This window comes from Scomber scombrus, chromosome 15 (assembly GCF_963691925.1).
Source record: "Scomber scombrus chromosome 15, fScoSco1.1, whole genome shotgun sequence".
Taxonomy (NCBI): Eukaryota; Metazoa; Chordata; class Actinopteri; order Scombriformes; family Scombridae; genus Scomber; species Scomber scombrus.
This window is the reverse complement of record NC_084984.1, coordinates 22464808-22480754: the sequence shown is the minus strand read 5'-3', so window position 1 is coordinate 22480754 and position 15947 is coordinate 22464808. Positions and strand designations below refer to the sequence as shown.

The 15947-nt window shown below is 38.6% G+C and overlaps 1 protein-coding gene across 1 annotated transcript in view; it reads left to right on the top strand.

The window, feature by feature from the left end:
• The window catches only part of trabd2a (TraB domain containing 2A), a 62470-nt gene extending 49307 nt beyond the window's left edge, over positions 1–13163 (top strand). The window contains exons 5-7 of the mRNA XM_062434189.1: positions 4712–4802; positions 8238–8510; positions 12959–13163. Coding sequence (XP_062290173.1) covers positions 4712–4802; positions 8238–8510; positions 12959–13163 — 569 coding nt within the window. The remainder of the gene's footprint in view (positions 1–4711; positions 4803–8237; positions 8511–12958) is intronic.
• The last annotated feature ends 2784 nt before the right edge of the window (positions 13164–15947 follow it).

The following is a 15947-nucleotide window of genomic DNA, read 5'->3' as shown; positions in this document are numbered from 1 at the left end:
AACCAATAACCAGAAAAACCTGAATGTGATTCCGTGAGTCAACTTGTTTAACAAAGCCATGCAATGAAAACATCTGTGAAAGTAGTTTGGCAAAATCAAATGTAATACAGCACAGAACAATGGTCTTAAATTCATGTTAGCTCAACAACATCTGCATTTTTACAATTATCATATGTGTTTTGTTTTGAAGTAAATATTGAAGTATTTCTGTTGTGTGCAGTGAGTCACTGAGTGTTTTCCAAATCTCTAAAAATGTCTTCTTTAACCTCAAATCTGACGTTGATGACACCGCGATGCTTGTTGTGTCACAGTGGGAGGTTCCTTTGATAAAATGATGCCCAGGTGTTTTCCAACCACAAAATATTTTTAGTGTTATGTCAGAATTTGACAGCAATAATAACACTTGGAAAGATGTTGAAATATAGAAGTCCACAGCTACACGGCCATGTTGGATTGTCCTGTTTGAAGCCAAATATCTCACAAAATCAAGGCTGCTGCAGAGTCACTTTTGTAGAATAGAGTCTGCTAAGAAAATTAATTCAACCATATGGCGGTGGAGGTGAGTAACCTAACCAAAAAACATTGTTTAATCATGCTGTGTTGTTGCTAAATGGAGATTAGAGAGATTAAATATGTTGTCAGCCAAGAATTTGTATAGACATTTAATATCGGATACATTAATTATTTCTTCACTATGTGCATAGAAATGGTGATCCATCCAAAATATATTGGCTGTTGCAAATTAGAATGTAATTTCTAGGAGACATGGTTTTAGCAGAGAGTGAGAGAAACAAAGAGAGGCAGTTGTCACAAATCACCTGGCATATTTAAACCTCAAAGTTCATGTCAGTTGCCAAAGGCTACATCATACTCGGGGCCTAATTTCAAGAAAAAAGGCAGACAGTCTGAAACATATTTTTCTGTTCCTACTTTCTGCCTCTTTCCGGGATATCAATCATTTTTAATCAAAGATGTCTGAATTTTGTTTTTGTTTGTAATTCCATGACTTTGGCGCGCCGACAGGGTGCAGGTTTGGCCTTTTTTTAAAAGTATGAAACATGTTCTTGTTAAGGTGGACTGTTGCTAATAAAATTGATCTTCATGGGAAACGCATCAAGCTAAGTACTTACTTTAAATGATCTGTCATCTTTCTTCAAGCATTAAATTTCAATTAAAATGTTTCAAGACATGGGCCGTCTCAAAGAAGTGCGTGAAATTGTACTGTTGTTGCAGACTGTGAGACTAGTAAAAACACTATAAAAATGTATGTTTATATCATAGCTTAATCATGTAAGAAAGGTTCTTATCATTTAGAATTTTTCTATTGACAGTAAGACAAATACTACAATGTGTAAACTTAACTTAATGTGTAAAAGCACAGAAATGTCACTTTTTAAAATGTTTTCTTAAATATGTCACTCACATCAAACTTTACATCACTGGTTTTATGAAGGTCTTTGTTATGTGTCACAAGATTTTTTTAAAATATATTTCTAGTCACAAGAATATCACTGCTACTTTTATTCAACCCTTTAAACTCTGAAATCAGAATTTGCAAATTTGCATGTGTGTGTGTGTGTGTGTGTGTGCGTGCGTGCATGCACATGTGTGTGTGTGTGTGTGCATGTCAGTCGGTGGCTGTGTGTACCTTTGAAGTTTTGAAGTCCGCCCACCCCTCTGCAGCCCTACATTGTGCTGAACAGCTCCATTTGTCCCACCTTAATCCCCTGACGTAAACTCACATAAATCACAGTGAGTTGTTTCTAAATGTGGGCAGGCTGGAAAACTCTGCCTCTGTCTCTCTGTCTCACTTTGGTTTCCAACTCCCATGGAGCATTAACGGACTGCTGGCTATTCATTTAGTTGACCACCTGTATTGATAATGATTACGGCTTAAAGTAACTGTTGGTCAGTCTCCCACGAGGGCTCTTATGTTGTTAAAATAAGAACCCATATTAGGAAAGGGCAAGCTCATTCCCAGAAACTGTAAAACATAAGTTAATATTTTTTCTGTTAAATCACACCAAAAACAGAGTGGGTAGTTCAGAATTCGGTCAGAAATGTTATTTTATAGTCATGTATATATCCATGTAGTGAAATGTCATGAAACCAGTGCAGAAACAACCAACACTAAAAAAAAAAAAAAATCTTTAAACCAGCTCACCAAAGCTTGTACGGTTGAACAACCTTGTTTCTTTGTTGGACATTGTTTCCTTCAATAAGGCTAAGCAGACGAAATGCACACTCCCATTCACCAAGATGAATTTAGAAAAGGTTATTGAATTATATATCACTAGACCAAAACACATGTTGACATTGTATTTTTCAATCATACTCCTGCAGTCCTCTTCCATGGCTATTACATACTGCATGGGACATCATTTTATCCAACACTTCTTAGTTCTAAAGATGAGAGGAATCACCATGGCACCTATAGTGCATCTAGGCCAACCTCTCTCTATCGATGGCTGTGGGCCAGATTAAAGTGCCGGGTCTCATTGTTTACACAGCTCTGTGGTGCCACGGCTGAGCAGGCCCAAACAATGGGCCCCTGCTCCCCTTTGTCAGAGTGAGGGGAAGAATGGAGACCTCTTGACATGGCAACCTGAAGCCTCAATGCCTCCACTTCACCTAGCTGAGAGGGTCACAGTGAGACAGGAAAGGGGGAAGTTAGAGATAAGGAAGAGGGAAAAATAGAGAGATGAGGTAGAACATGGCAGAGGAAGACAGAATGCCGATATGAAGAATGATATGAGGAAGAGAGGAGCAGATAAGACAGGGAGAGAAGAAAGGACTCATTTTCAACAAAATAAGCGGAAATGATGACTCCAGCCTTAAAGTTGAAAATGGGATACAGAGAAACCATATATGAGGCACTGATTATGAAATGATGTAAAGAGAATTGAACATTTTACTAATATGTTCAGTATGAACATTTTGTGATTTACCAGATATGCTAATCCACAAACTTTTCTTATGTTACTAGAACACATAATCCAGCCAGCATTACAGTCTCCCCAAAATGTGTTTGTTGTTGCGAAATTAGTACAACAAAGAGGATTTGGTTTAATACAACGGGTCCCAGAGGTCTTTTGGCAGCAAATACTCCTTAAGCATCAACTTGTGACAATGCAACAGAAGAGCAATTAGTGTATCTGTTTACATTACTGCCAAACAAACTCACATTGTTTGAATAAAAAGTCGTTCATTAATTGGACTTTTTCCATCTTGCCATGAGCAACCTTGATCAGGTTTCATGCTGCACACGTTGCAAGTAGTTTTCCACGCAATGACTTTCTCAATGACATCCACAAACACAACACACAACATATTACTAGTAAACCGACTGGAAAACTGTGTGGGACTTTCTGGCAGAGTAGTAAACTGGTTTGAACCTTATTTATACGACAGGGACTGCTTCGTGTCTATGCGTAATTACACATCTGATTGGACAAAAATGACATGCGGAGTTCCGCAAGGCTCCATTCTGGGGCGTCTTCTGTTCAACATCTACATGCTCCCACTGGCTCAGATTATGGAAAACAACAAAATATGTTACATTAATTATGCAGACGACACACACATTTACATAACCACATCACCAGGGGACCATGGTCCAATACAAACACTGAGTGCATTGAACAAAAATCAGTGATTGGATGTGCCAGAACTTTCTTGAATTAAACAAAGACAAAACTAAAGTAATTGTTTTTGGAGCCTGTGAAGAACAATGAGAGGTCAGTGCTAAGCTTCAATCGGTAATGTTAAAAACCACAAACCCAAACAGAAATCTTGGTGTAGTCATAGACTCAGACCTGAATTTCAACAGCCACGTTAAAAAAATTATATTTACCTTAAGAATATATCAAGGATTAAAGACTTATGTCTTAGCGAGATTTGAAAAACATGTCCATGCATTTATCTGCAGTAGTCTCGACTGCTGAAACAGTGTCTCTACAGTTCTCCCTAAAAAGTTAACCAGAGAGCTGCAGCTGATTAAGAACAATGCTGCTCGAGTCCTCACAAAGACCAAGAAAGTGGATCATATCACTCCATTTCTCAGATATTTACACTGGCTTCCTGTCTGTCAAATAATTTATTTCAAAATACTGCTGTTGGTTTATAAAGCACTGAATGATTTAGGGCCAAAATACATTTCTGATCTGCTGCTATGTTATGAAACGTGCAGACCTCTCAGATCATCTTGTCCACAGATTCAAAACTAACCATGAAGCAGCAGTCCGTTTTTATGCAGCACATATCTGGAACACACTATCAGAAAACTGCAGGTCTGCTGTAACTCTCAATTCTTCTAAATGAAGGCTGAATACTTTTCTGTTTGCTGCTGCCTTTTTTAAATCAAAAGTTGAGACTTTTCATTCATTACTTGCACAGCACTGCAACTTTTATTCTCATATTTCAGTCTTTAGTCTATTTTATCTTATTTTTATTTTGCCTTGGCTTGCAACAGCAAGGTGCTAAAAAGAGTTGGTTACCTTGCTGAGAAATTGAAGGTGTGCAGCCTGTCACCTTCAACTCTTCTTCATCTAACAGCTTACTGTGCTGGTCTTTCGTGTTTCGTTTCGTAACTCTGCATCCTTTGACACAGTGCTGTTGGAGGGATAGTAAATGTCTTGTTTCCATCTCCTTGCCATAGCTCATCATTACATTTCAGAAGTAGAGGTAATCACTTCTCTTTTTTGGGTTGCAGGTCACTTTCTTGGCAACAATACAGTCATTGATGTGCTTCGTCGTCAGGGATACGAGGTGGAGCACACCCCTGCTGGGCAGCCCATAAACAGGTACATTTACTGCAGAAATACCCTTAAACACACACACACACACACACACACACACACACACACACACACACACACACACACACACACACACACACACACACACATAATGACACATTTAATGTACTGGATTTTGTGATTCATTGAGGTTGTGCATATTTAAGTAATCCCTTAATATTATATAAGCTTCTAATTTTGGCAAAATTGCCTCAATTTATCCTTTTGAAATCAAAATTATGTTTTTATTACAAGTTTACTTTTCTACAACACTGAACTTGTTTAATATTCTGTCCATAAAATTAACAAAAGGTTAATATTTACAACCAGAGCGACAGACAGTCTTGCCAAACTTCTTTGATTGATTTGGACTAATTCTTGACGTGAACAGCCAAAAACCCTTTAAATACTTAATTCATCATTTGGAAAATAGTGAATTGCTAGGGAGGCTGATTTAAAACCAGATATGACACCAAGCATGTTTTATGAACAAGTTCAAAAGCTGAAAATCAACCTCAAAATGAGTCATAATGAGAGACATATTGGTTTAGGTAAAGTAACACAGGGAAACAAAGAAAAATGTTACATTCAGGATCTTTGCCAGCATGCTTTGTGAACTTCTATGTTAGAGACTGGTTCTGGACTATTTCAGTTTTTAAGTAATGATTTTCCAAAAAAGTGAATGAATGTCTTAGAGACGGGAAGACAGAAGAGCCTAAGAGTGAACGAAGCAGAGAAAGTGAAAAATGCAGAGATGATGGATAGAGAACCATGCAGAAAATATTATGTTTCACCATAGTTGTTGCACATTACGATTTCTTCTGAAAACATAAGTCGGTAAAACTCGACGGCCCATATTTTATCATTTAAATGGGTGTAAGATTTCATGTCCCGGCCACATTTTACAGTGCAACCGCTGCCTTGCAGTCCTGACAGGAATATATATTTCTCTCAACTTTTTCACTGACTGGATTTCAAATGGGAAATCATTTTCCAAGTAAGCACAACTTCAGAGTTGGTCTGTGTTCATCTGCAGACCCGAAACAGATGTTCTAATACTGCTTCAACCCTTGTAAGAAATGTGTTGTCTGCAAATAATCAAAAACTGCACTCAGTAGTCATTCACCGAGTAATTCTCCCTTTTTGAGTGCTCACTCTCTCCATATGTCCCTAACCATGAGTATTTGTTTCATCGCCTCATTTTGAAGTTTGTCATACTTTTATTAATTTATCTGCACTATTGACACTGACAGTTAACGTTTTTTTTTTTTACTAGCAGTGATTCACTAATCTACTTATCACATAAGAGGCTCATTTTGGTGTGGAAGTTGGTGATCAAAGAACAGATAATAAATACCCAAATTCGGGTCCACTGCTATTACAGAAAAGACCTATGTTGGCTTTAAACTCTCAGCATTAGCATTAGAACCATATCTGGTATACTTTAACTAATAGACTGAATCACTGCGAGTCTGAAACAGTGGAGCAGCTAACTTCATTCATGAGCTTTAGCTATGAGTGAACCTTTAAGTGCAATGAATATTGTTTTAAAGAATAGGATCACCATTTTTCAAGTCTGTCTTAAAAGACTAGTCAGACTCAACATTGACACGTTTTTGTTGCAATCATCATTCTTCCTGTTTGTACTGGCCATTAGGAGATCACTTCGTAATAGACTTTCACTGTCAGTGATCAGGGACAAAATCTGCAGGCCTCTTTCTGCACAAAAAATACATTTAGACATTTATTTGAAGCTAATGTGATGCTTCAGTGATTTAAAACAGTGCAATTAAGTCAATATATTTCCAAGGTAGTCTGTTTGGTGGCACATTTTTGTCACTATTCTTCCATTGCTGCAGAATAGGAAAATCTTCACATTAACTTTTAAATATATTTTTTCTCCATATAAGGACTGTGGATTGTGTCCCTGATCAGTTACATTGTAAACACTTAATGGTCAGTATGAGCATGAGGAATAATTACAGAGAGCAAAATCTGTCTCAATGTTTATTTGGGAACCTGACTATTGTTTTAAAAAATACTTGAAGCTATCATTTATATGATAAATCTGCCTAAAAGCATAAATGAGATGCAAAGGAAATACATGTTTTACCAACATAAACTAAAATTATTTAAGTAATGAGTAAAAAACTAAATCTGTTGTCTCAAATATTGGATTAAATAACTGTAAAAATATTTGATGTTAAAAGATATTCTCAAACCCTTTCAGTCATTTACTGTATGTGTGGCTAAGTATGTGCAGTCAAGAGGAGTGGTAGTGGAAGGGCTGTAAAGATCTCGTGTCTTGATTTTTCAGACTTTGTGAAAAACATGTTCAGTGATGTTAGTCATTGGGGTTTTCCATGTTTTCTGCTGTTTCCACCGATTGCAGCGCAGATAAATCAGACAAAATCCCTACTGGCCACCACTGAATTGTTGATGAAAAGGCCAACCTAGCAGGGCTCATACCTCCTGCTGTGAAGCATGTAGTGCAGTCTACCATGGCACACTGTGCGGGTGGCTATCTCAGTGTAGATCTGTGCTTGTGTGTGTGTGTGTGTGTGTGTGTGTGTGTGTGTGTGTGAGTATGAGTGGGTTAAACTCTGTGTTTGATGCAGTATTATGATCTTGAGATGAACCCACTCATACAAGGCTGCTATCATGGGTTAACGCCTGGAATTCAGCTTTCACTCAGGACCATGGTCTTCAACTCTTATTAAGAAAATAAATTAAAACAACAAATATCAGATCTGCAAATCTCTGCCAGTCACTTCTATAGGGTTACTACTGTACAATCCTATAACAGGCCAATAGGAATTTTTATACCAAAACTGAGTGTTCAATTTACTATCTTTACGACCTCAAAAAGATGACTTTTGGTTTTGGCCAGACTTCTCATTCCTTTAATTTGTTTGATCAAAAATCTTGTATTTATTCTATATCATGCCCTCCTCTCCTCTCCTCTCCTCTCCTCTCCTCTCCTCTCCTCTCCTCTCCTCTCCTCTCCTCTCCTCTCCTCTCCTCTCCTCTCCTCTCCAGGTGGAATATTCCTTTACCAGGTGTATGCCCTCAGGTGGGATACTTCCCTAAAATCCTCATCTTGAGGTGGCCTGGCTCATCTTTCAAACCAAATTCAATAATGTATGGGCATAAATTTGGCTCCTTATTCAGATTTTGCAAACATTCCCCTACCGTGCCCCCCAGTGACAGGAACACACAGTACAGAAACACTGATGAAAACAAGAACTTCTGACTCACATTTGTTGGGCATAACATTTTAGGAGTCTAACACTAGCGTAAAACAACAGTATTTCAGTTAATTCCCGATCACAAATATAAGATTAAAGATCAGGTAGTTGGATCAGACAAAGTAGAAAGTGTTTGGTGTAAACAGCACATGCTATGATTTTGTCTTATTTTCCTGTGTTGTGTATCCTCCAGGAGATCATCATCCAGACCTGCCTCACCAGACTCAGAGGACCACCACGATGAGTCTCCTATCCTGGAGCCTTTTCTCCATGAGCTTCCACACAAAGAGGACGATCAGGGGCATCCTCTTGAGGAAGATTCATTACCCCACATGTTTCTGCCACCAGACAGCCTGGAGCTGCTGGAGAAAGCTGAGAGGAAAATGCTGAAGAAAAAGAGGAGGAACAAGCAGAAGAAACAACGGCACCGGCATTTTAACGACCTCTGGGTTCGCATCGAGGAGAGGTAAGACCGCAGAGAGAGAGACAAAAAGTTGAAAAGTCATCAGTGTCATCAGTGACTTGTTTGGCTCTTTCGCTGTAAAAAAGGGATGAGGAGGAAATGGGGAAAAGGTGAGATGAAAGGCCAGAGGTGAGGACAAAAGGGAAGAAAATAGTAAAGAGAGAAGAAAGACAGAGGATGTGAGGAGAGAGGGTGAATTAGAAATGTGTAATGCAGTCTTTCTGCTTGTCTATAGAATATAACTGACACTTCCTGGTGTGGCGCCGCAGGCTCAAACAGACACCATATCATATCGCCATACTCTTCATGCACCTTGCACATACTCCAGCGCACGCACACACACACACACACACACACACACACACACACACACACACACACACACACACACACACACACACACACACACACACACACACACACACACCCTGCAGTGTTGTATGAGTCCAGACTGGTTCCTATCTCATATAAGTGTCTTGGATGTGAAAATTGCAGCCTGGGAATTTCTACTAAGTATCCGGTTTTGGTCTCACAGTAGCTTCAGGCAGGGACTAACAGGACAACAAAACAAGCTCACCTTTCAGTCACAAGGAGACCTCTGCATAGGTGTCATCTACTGTGTCGAAACAGTTTGTCACTTTGCCAAAACTTTATGTTTTCATGAAGGCTAATTTGACCCCTTCAGACACAAGGAGAACATACAAATCCCACACAGAATGATCCAGGACCTTCTTGCTTTGAGTCCCCATGCTGCCACTAATTTCAACAACTTTCACCCAGTTAAATTGATGCCTCACTGTCTGATTGTATCATCATGAGGGAATGGAATTTGTAAATAGCTTGACCTAAACCTCAGATGTCTTTTTTTTGTGGGGCACAGTCATCAGTCTGAAATTCACGGTGACTATTTTAACTTTCTAAGAATTATTCGGGCCCGCTCAAAGTAAGCAGGTGGAAAATTATTCTGGTCAAGGATAAATTAAATCAAATTTGTCTTTTTATGTGTGTATCATGTTTTTTTTTCTGTCTTTCTTTTGTCTCGCCTCTAAATGAGCATGGGTTTGCATGCTGGAGCTTGTCAAACCCCAGAGACTGCATGTATTTACTTAATTTGTGTGGAATATAGAGCTTGTTTACTATGTCCAGTATTAACATTGTACAGATGGAAACTTGGACTGTTTACACAGGAACATAAACTCCAGTCCTGTCGTAGCCATAGGCTACTGTTAGACATGTCATTTCAGCACAGTATTTGAGATCTGAGGTTCACATTTCCACGTTGCCTGCACATGGCCTGCAATTACCAACTATGCATCCCATGTGATGTGGATGTTTTTCTTTTCTTTCTGTGCTGTTACTTTTTCTTACTGTTAATGTGGCTTTATATTCTCCTTACATTGGCTTGAACCTGCCAACACGAAGGTTAGCACTGTGGAGTGCATGTTTTCCTTGTGATCTAATGGGTTTCCTTTGGATGTTACAGTTTATTCCCACAGTCCAAAAACATGCAGGTAAAATAAACTGGAGAATCTAAACTATCTAAGGGTGGGAATATGTTTCTATGTAGCCTGATAGACTGGCTACTTGTTCAGGATATCTACCAGTCTTGAGTGCAGGGACATACTCAACAGTTTAATCAACTGTGAGCAAATCTCAAAGGTAAAAGTCCAGACGAGTCACTTACTGTATGCATCCTGTATTAGCTGATGACAAGTTGCATTGGAACAGTGTATATGCTCCAGTATCTCAAGCAGAAGACCATTTTTTGAATTGTTCTATGGTTTAAGAGTCCTGCAGTGAGTGTGGGTGGGTGGCAGGCAAAATAGGAAAGGAGAAATGAGGACGAAAAACAGAAACAGAAGAGAGGAATGGAAAGTCTGGTATTGCAGTGTTTTTCTTTTCTTTTTTACCTGGTAATTCTACAGCCGATTGAATTACTTTACATGTTTTTGGGATTTCAGCCATATGCTATCAAATATTAGTCAGGCTAGTTTAAGGCAACTTTGCTTGTTGGCTGAACTCAAGAAACAAATGAAGCATTAAATACTGAGTGAGCTGATGTTTAGCTGATGTATTTGATTAGTGGTAGGCTACAGGTACTTTAAGATAACGGATTGGTGCTGGTACTGGGCTTTGCAGGTGTGGTTTGCAAAACTGAACCCATGCAGGACTCTATGCTAAAGCATGTGGTAAGTTTTACCCTTGTAAGAACATGTCTTTTTCCATATACACTATTCCAAATCAGTGACGGAAGGAAAAATCCAACCATGTAGCGTCTGCTCTTCACGGGAACAGAGGAGGTTTGTGAACGTTTGTGTACATTATGTCTACAGAAATGTTTTCTCTCTTTCTGAGACACCCAGTATTTTTTTAGCAAAAAGGAAACAGACTGTTTGTGTACACATGTTACAAAGTGTACACCCTGCATGTTTCTGTATATTTTAATGTCTGAAAAAAGTGACAGAGGGAGAAAGGGAGAAGAAGGCAGTGCATAACACAGAAGCAATTGCAGCGCTACAGTTCTCTGTTGTGTTTGATGCGTGGCCACACAGTCATGTGTCACATCTCATTTCCTTACACCTCTCTAACATAAACATGCTCCATAACTTTAAAAAAACACAACCCAAAAAAATGTAAAAACTACTTCAATATTTTACTGAAAATCTTTTTAATAACCAGAATACAAAGCTACAGACAGTGCAGGCTTAAGAAAATACTATTATTAAGGTTATTATCTCCAAATATGTCAGTAAACAATCAATTAATTGAGGTTAATTTAGTGATTATGATATAAATGTCTAACATACCTGCATCAGTACCAACTACAGCTGAATTGGTTAACAAGCTTCTGTTTGATTCTGGATAGGACTTTGTTTTTTTAGCATTTTTGAAAATCGAAAAATGATGGTCTGAACATTCTTGTCTGGTGCATGTCTGGTGGGGCTCGCATCTATCACACTGTATTTTGGCCATCCTGTTTTGACTGGCACTTAACTCTGCAAGCTTTTCCAGCTTTGTCCCTCCTTCAGCCAAGGATAATCGGAGGGTTCAAGATCATTTGTCAGCAATAATCCCTCTAAGTGTGCTCTGATTTATCTGCAGACAGAGAAAGTCTGGAGACTGATGATGGAAATTTAGGGCTGGGACATGATTTAATTACCCATTTAAATTCATGATAGACTTGTTTTCATTTTTTCTCTGTCTTTTGATGTCAAAATGTCTTTTCCAATAAAACATAATCCAGTAAAATGGAAATAATACCTCAGAATCACTTTTTTAAATATCATTATAATGTTGTACCAAGTTTTCTGCTGCATCCCGCTGGTATCTGTAGATCCTGACTTCAGGAACTCGTGTTTGTTTAGCCTGGCCTCTTCCCAGTCAAAACCACCCAAGCACCACAGGCTCTGCATCAGAAAGGAGAGCAGAAATGATTTGATTGCCATACCTGTTTAAAGAAGGAGGATAGATAAAGAGCAAAATAGTTGCATAGAGTTGCAGACAGGGTTTATCAAGGGGGTTGGGGGTTGCAGAAAGAGTAAAAGACAGTTGGTTTATAGCCAATATAATTGATTAGTGGTGTTGCACGGCCAGCAGTTGTGTGACAGTGGTCAGTGTTGTAGCAGCTGATTCTCTTGTGGGGAAATTTTCCTTTGTAGCCTTCAACATCATTAATATTTCCATTGTTTCTTCCTGTAGTTTGCATTTTTTCTCCGACAATTGTGGTTGGAATGTGGATGTAGGAAGAATCCTGTCCTTCTACAGAATAAGCCTCATTTTCCTTGCAATCGACAAGAACATTGTAATTCTAGGAAATTTGTCTGGAATCATGAATGTCTTAACCAAACTGCAGTAATTCCAGAGTATGGGTAGGTTTTTGAATTGAGCTCAAGAAAATTAGCTTATTTGGATTGTCTGAATACACTTTTGAGACATATATTTGCAAAGTGGGCACCAGAATTTGCGATAATAAATACAGTGAATGGATTGTAATGCTTGCAACTTAAGTGGCGCCTTATGACTTACAGTACCAGACTAAAGTTTGGGACACACCTTCATATTCAGCTGAATGAGAATGTGTGTCCAAACTTTTGACTTAATGAATAACAATCAAATTTAAAGACTGGGATGAATTCCATATGTTCACATGTTACAGTAAGATTTTAATATTTAAAAAGATCTGGCAATCTGCTTGTGTGGGTGACACATTTGATTGACTGCGTTTTTTACAACATCATCGCAGAACCCCACAGCTGTCATCATTAAATGCTGTTAAATCCTGATAGGTACATGAAAATATGGGGCATCACATTTATATCAATTGAGCCTCAAATTAGCCTGAAAAACACAGACATAATCAAAAATACAGAAATCTCTCGAGTGCCAAGATAAATGTGATAAATATAGATTTTTAAATCTAATCTGTCATTTCTACTTTCTTCTCTCCTCAGTCCTATGGCCCAGTCTCCGCCTCCCCCGTTGGTTCGCATCATTAACGGTTACATCACAGTGCAGCCACCTGACAGAGTCTACAACCACTACAACTACCATCACATACCTTCAACATCATCCATCTCCTCAGCCTTCTCATTGTCCATCATCTTCCTCTGTACATTGGTTACAGTGATCCAACAGATGTGGACTGTGTTCCTCTAGTAGACCATTTGTTTGGGACTCAATAAAAATGGTCAGTCTTTCCTAATGTGGACTCTCATAAACAGTATGATGGTTTCACGTGTCGGATGATGAAATCATAAGACATAGAGGAGGCTATGAGACTCAGAGACTGTTTGCAAAAAAGGCATGGAGAAAGGATGTGAAATCAACTTGAGCAGTCAGGTAACAGTACCCCTCCACGGATGTTAGGATAGATAAAGTTTGTGTTGTTGGGACTGAACGGTAAATCACGTCAATGGAGCGTGTCTCTTACAAATTGAGGCCTTGATGTGCATGTAAGCACATGTAACGACAGGTTTCTTGGAACATGAATGTTTCATAAGGTTTCAGTTATTTGACACACACATACAACAGGAATGCAAGCATGAAAGAAAAGCTCTCAAATAAGAGGTATTATTAGACATCTCACAGATGTTACACAACACTAATCGTTCGACATTCAGTGCCTCTGAGAATGTGAGATCTCAATAAAGTGACTTTTCAGTGAAGGAACATCACTGAAACTGTTGCTGAAAATCAAATACCTTCAATAAGTACAACTGGAACCATATGTCTGTGTATGTATGTGCATGGGTGTGTGTGTGTGTGTGTGTGTGTGTGTGTGTGTGTGTGTGTGTGTGTGTGTGTGTGTGTGTGTTTGTGTGTGTGTGTGTGTGAGACAAACAAAGTCTATCAGCTCTTAAACCCCCTGGCCTCGCAAACAGAGGTCTTGACAGACCTTAATTTATTCTTCCATTTTAGAAGAATCTGTTTAATGTTGCATAAAAGCCGACTGTGGGGGGTGGGGGGGGGAAATTGTACATATTGTTTCTAAATATTATAGATGTATTTTAGAATTATAAAAATAAATGAAAAGTATCAAAAGTTTTCTTGTTGTTTATATAAATATATAAATAGATATGCAGTATATTTTTGAAAGAAAATCAGGAACTAACCACCATAGCCCGTGTCATGTGTCTCACTGAAAGGGACAGATGATTGTATTGTACTTTATGTATCAGTGTTATCACTTGCTTGGCTGTATGTGTTTGCTGAAATGATTCATAGTGATGTGTGTGTGTGTGTGTGTGAGAGAGTGTGTGAGTGTGTTTTTGTTACCTCTTGGGGACCTATTCCGGTATAAATACCAACCTTGTCTTGGCCAGTAATTTTCATGCTGGCCCAGTCCTAATGAGGCAAAACATCATAGGATAGATGTGCAAATATGTGTGTGCGTGTGTGTGTGTGTGTGTGTGTGTGTGTGTGTGTGTGTGTGTGTGTGTGTGTGTGTGTGTGTGTGTGTGTATGCATGCGTGCGTGCATGTGTGTTTACAAAGAGATCATTAGTTTAATTTATTTAACTACTATAGTTTTGCTGTAGGCCATATGAAACATTCCCAATGTTGTTTTTTGTTGATGTTGTTGTTTTTTTGTTGTTGTTTTACATGTTCAAATGTATTATTTCAAATGTTTTCAAGTATCATTTTAAATGCATATCATGGTAATAATAATAATCAGATAATAATTCAGTTTTAAATTTCACATACAGCGTAGTGATTTAGGTCTTTCAGATTTCACTTATGGCATGAGGTGATTGTAATAGTATTACCATGGCAACAATAAAATATTTATCTAGATTAAAATATGATTTTACCATTCATCCATTGCTGCCTCTTCCTTTTCTACCACGGTTCCTTTTTTTCTACCACTAGTAGTCTCCAAAGTGACACACACACACACACACACACACACACACACACACACACACACACACACACATGCGTGCACTCGTTGCCCTCCTGCCCTGACCCAGGGTTCATAGCATGTTTATGTGAGGTTAATGTGCTGTGATAAGGCCGCTATTAGAAGCTGTTTGATGCATGTATGTGGTCTGCCACAAATAAGGCGGCTGCCCTGCTGGCAAACAGGAAACCAGAGCTAACTGGTTCCTTAGATGTACAGGAAATGAGAGTTAATTGATTTGTCATATCAACAGGAAAAGCAAGTTAGTTGACTTGTTAGTTTGTCCTTTGATTTAGGAGTAGCTTTGTGCTAAAGGAGGCCATGGAAGTCTGTGTTCGACTGATATGAACACGCAATGTTAAGACAACACAAGATTCAGAGGTATAAAAGAGTATAAGAAGTATACTTTCTAAGATGTATACTTGTATTCATTTTTTCCCACCACTAACGCGTGCAACAGTTGTAATTTAAAACCAATAGCTGGACGCAGAGTTAAGCCAATTCCTTTGGTGAAAGGCATCCTGGGAAAGGTAGTAAATTCATTAATTGAGTGTGAGGGTGAAATTTGAGGTGAAACAAAGGTAAACTACTGGAATGCGGCCATCACAGACTGATCATATTTAACTCTAACGACATCTGGATTTGAATCATCTAGGCGCACTGTTGACATTTTGATTTATCCGGTAACATTTGTCTTCTGTCTTTGTAATAAATTATCCCTCTGGCTTTTTCCGTTAACCTTACGTGTAAATGTGCAATTGAACACGTGGCGTATCTGTAGCTTTCAACAGAAAATGTACCGGGAAAAAGCAAACTGACTTCATAACTAAAGTCATAACTGCAGCCAACGCAAACTCCACACAAACATTAAACTCACATCATAATATGCGAGTCCAAAGGAGATCTTTCCTCTGCTCCGTGTAACACAACACTTTAAATCACAGCAGACCTTGTAAGTCACTCAGTCATTCTATAAAAGAATAAACAAACAACATTGCTGGTCACTCCTCTAATTGCCTCCTGTTGAGTGCTTTTGCTGAC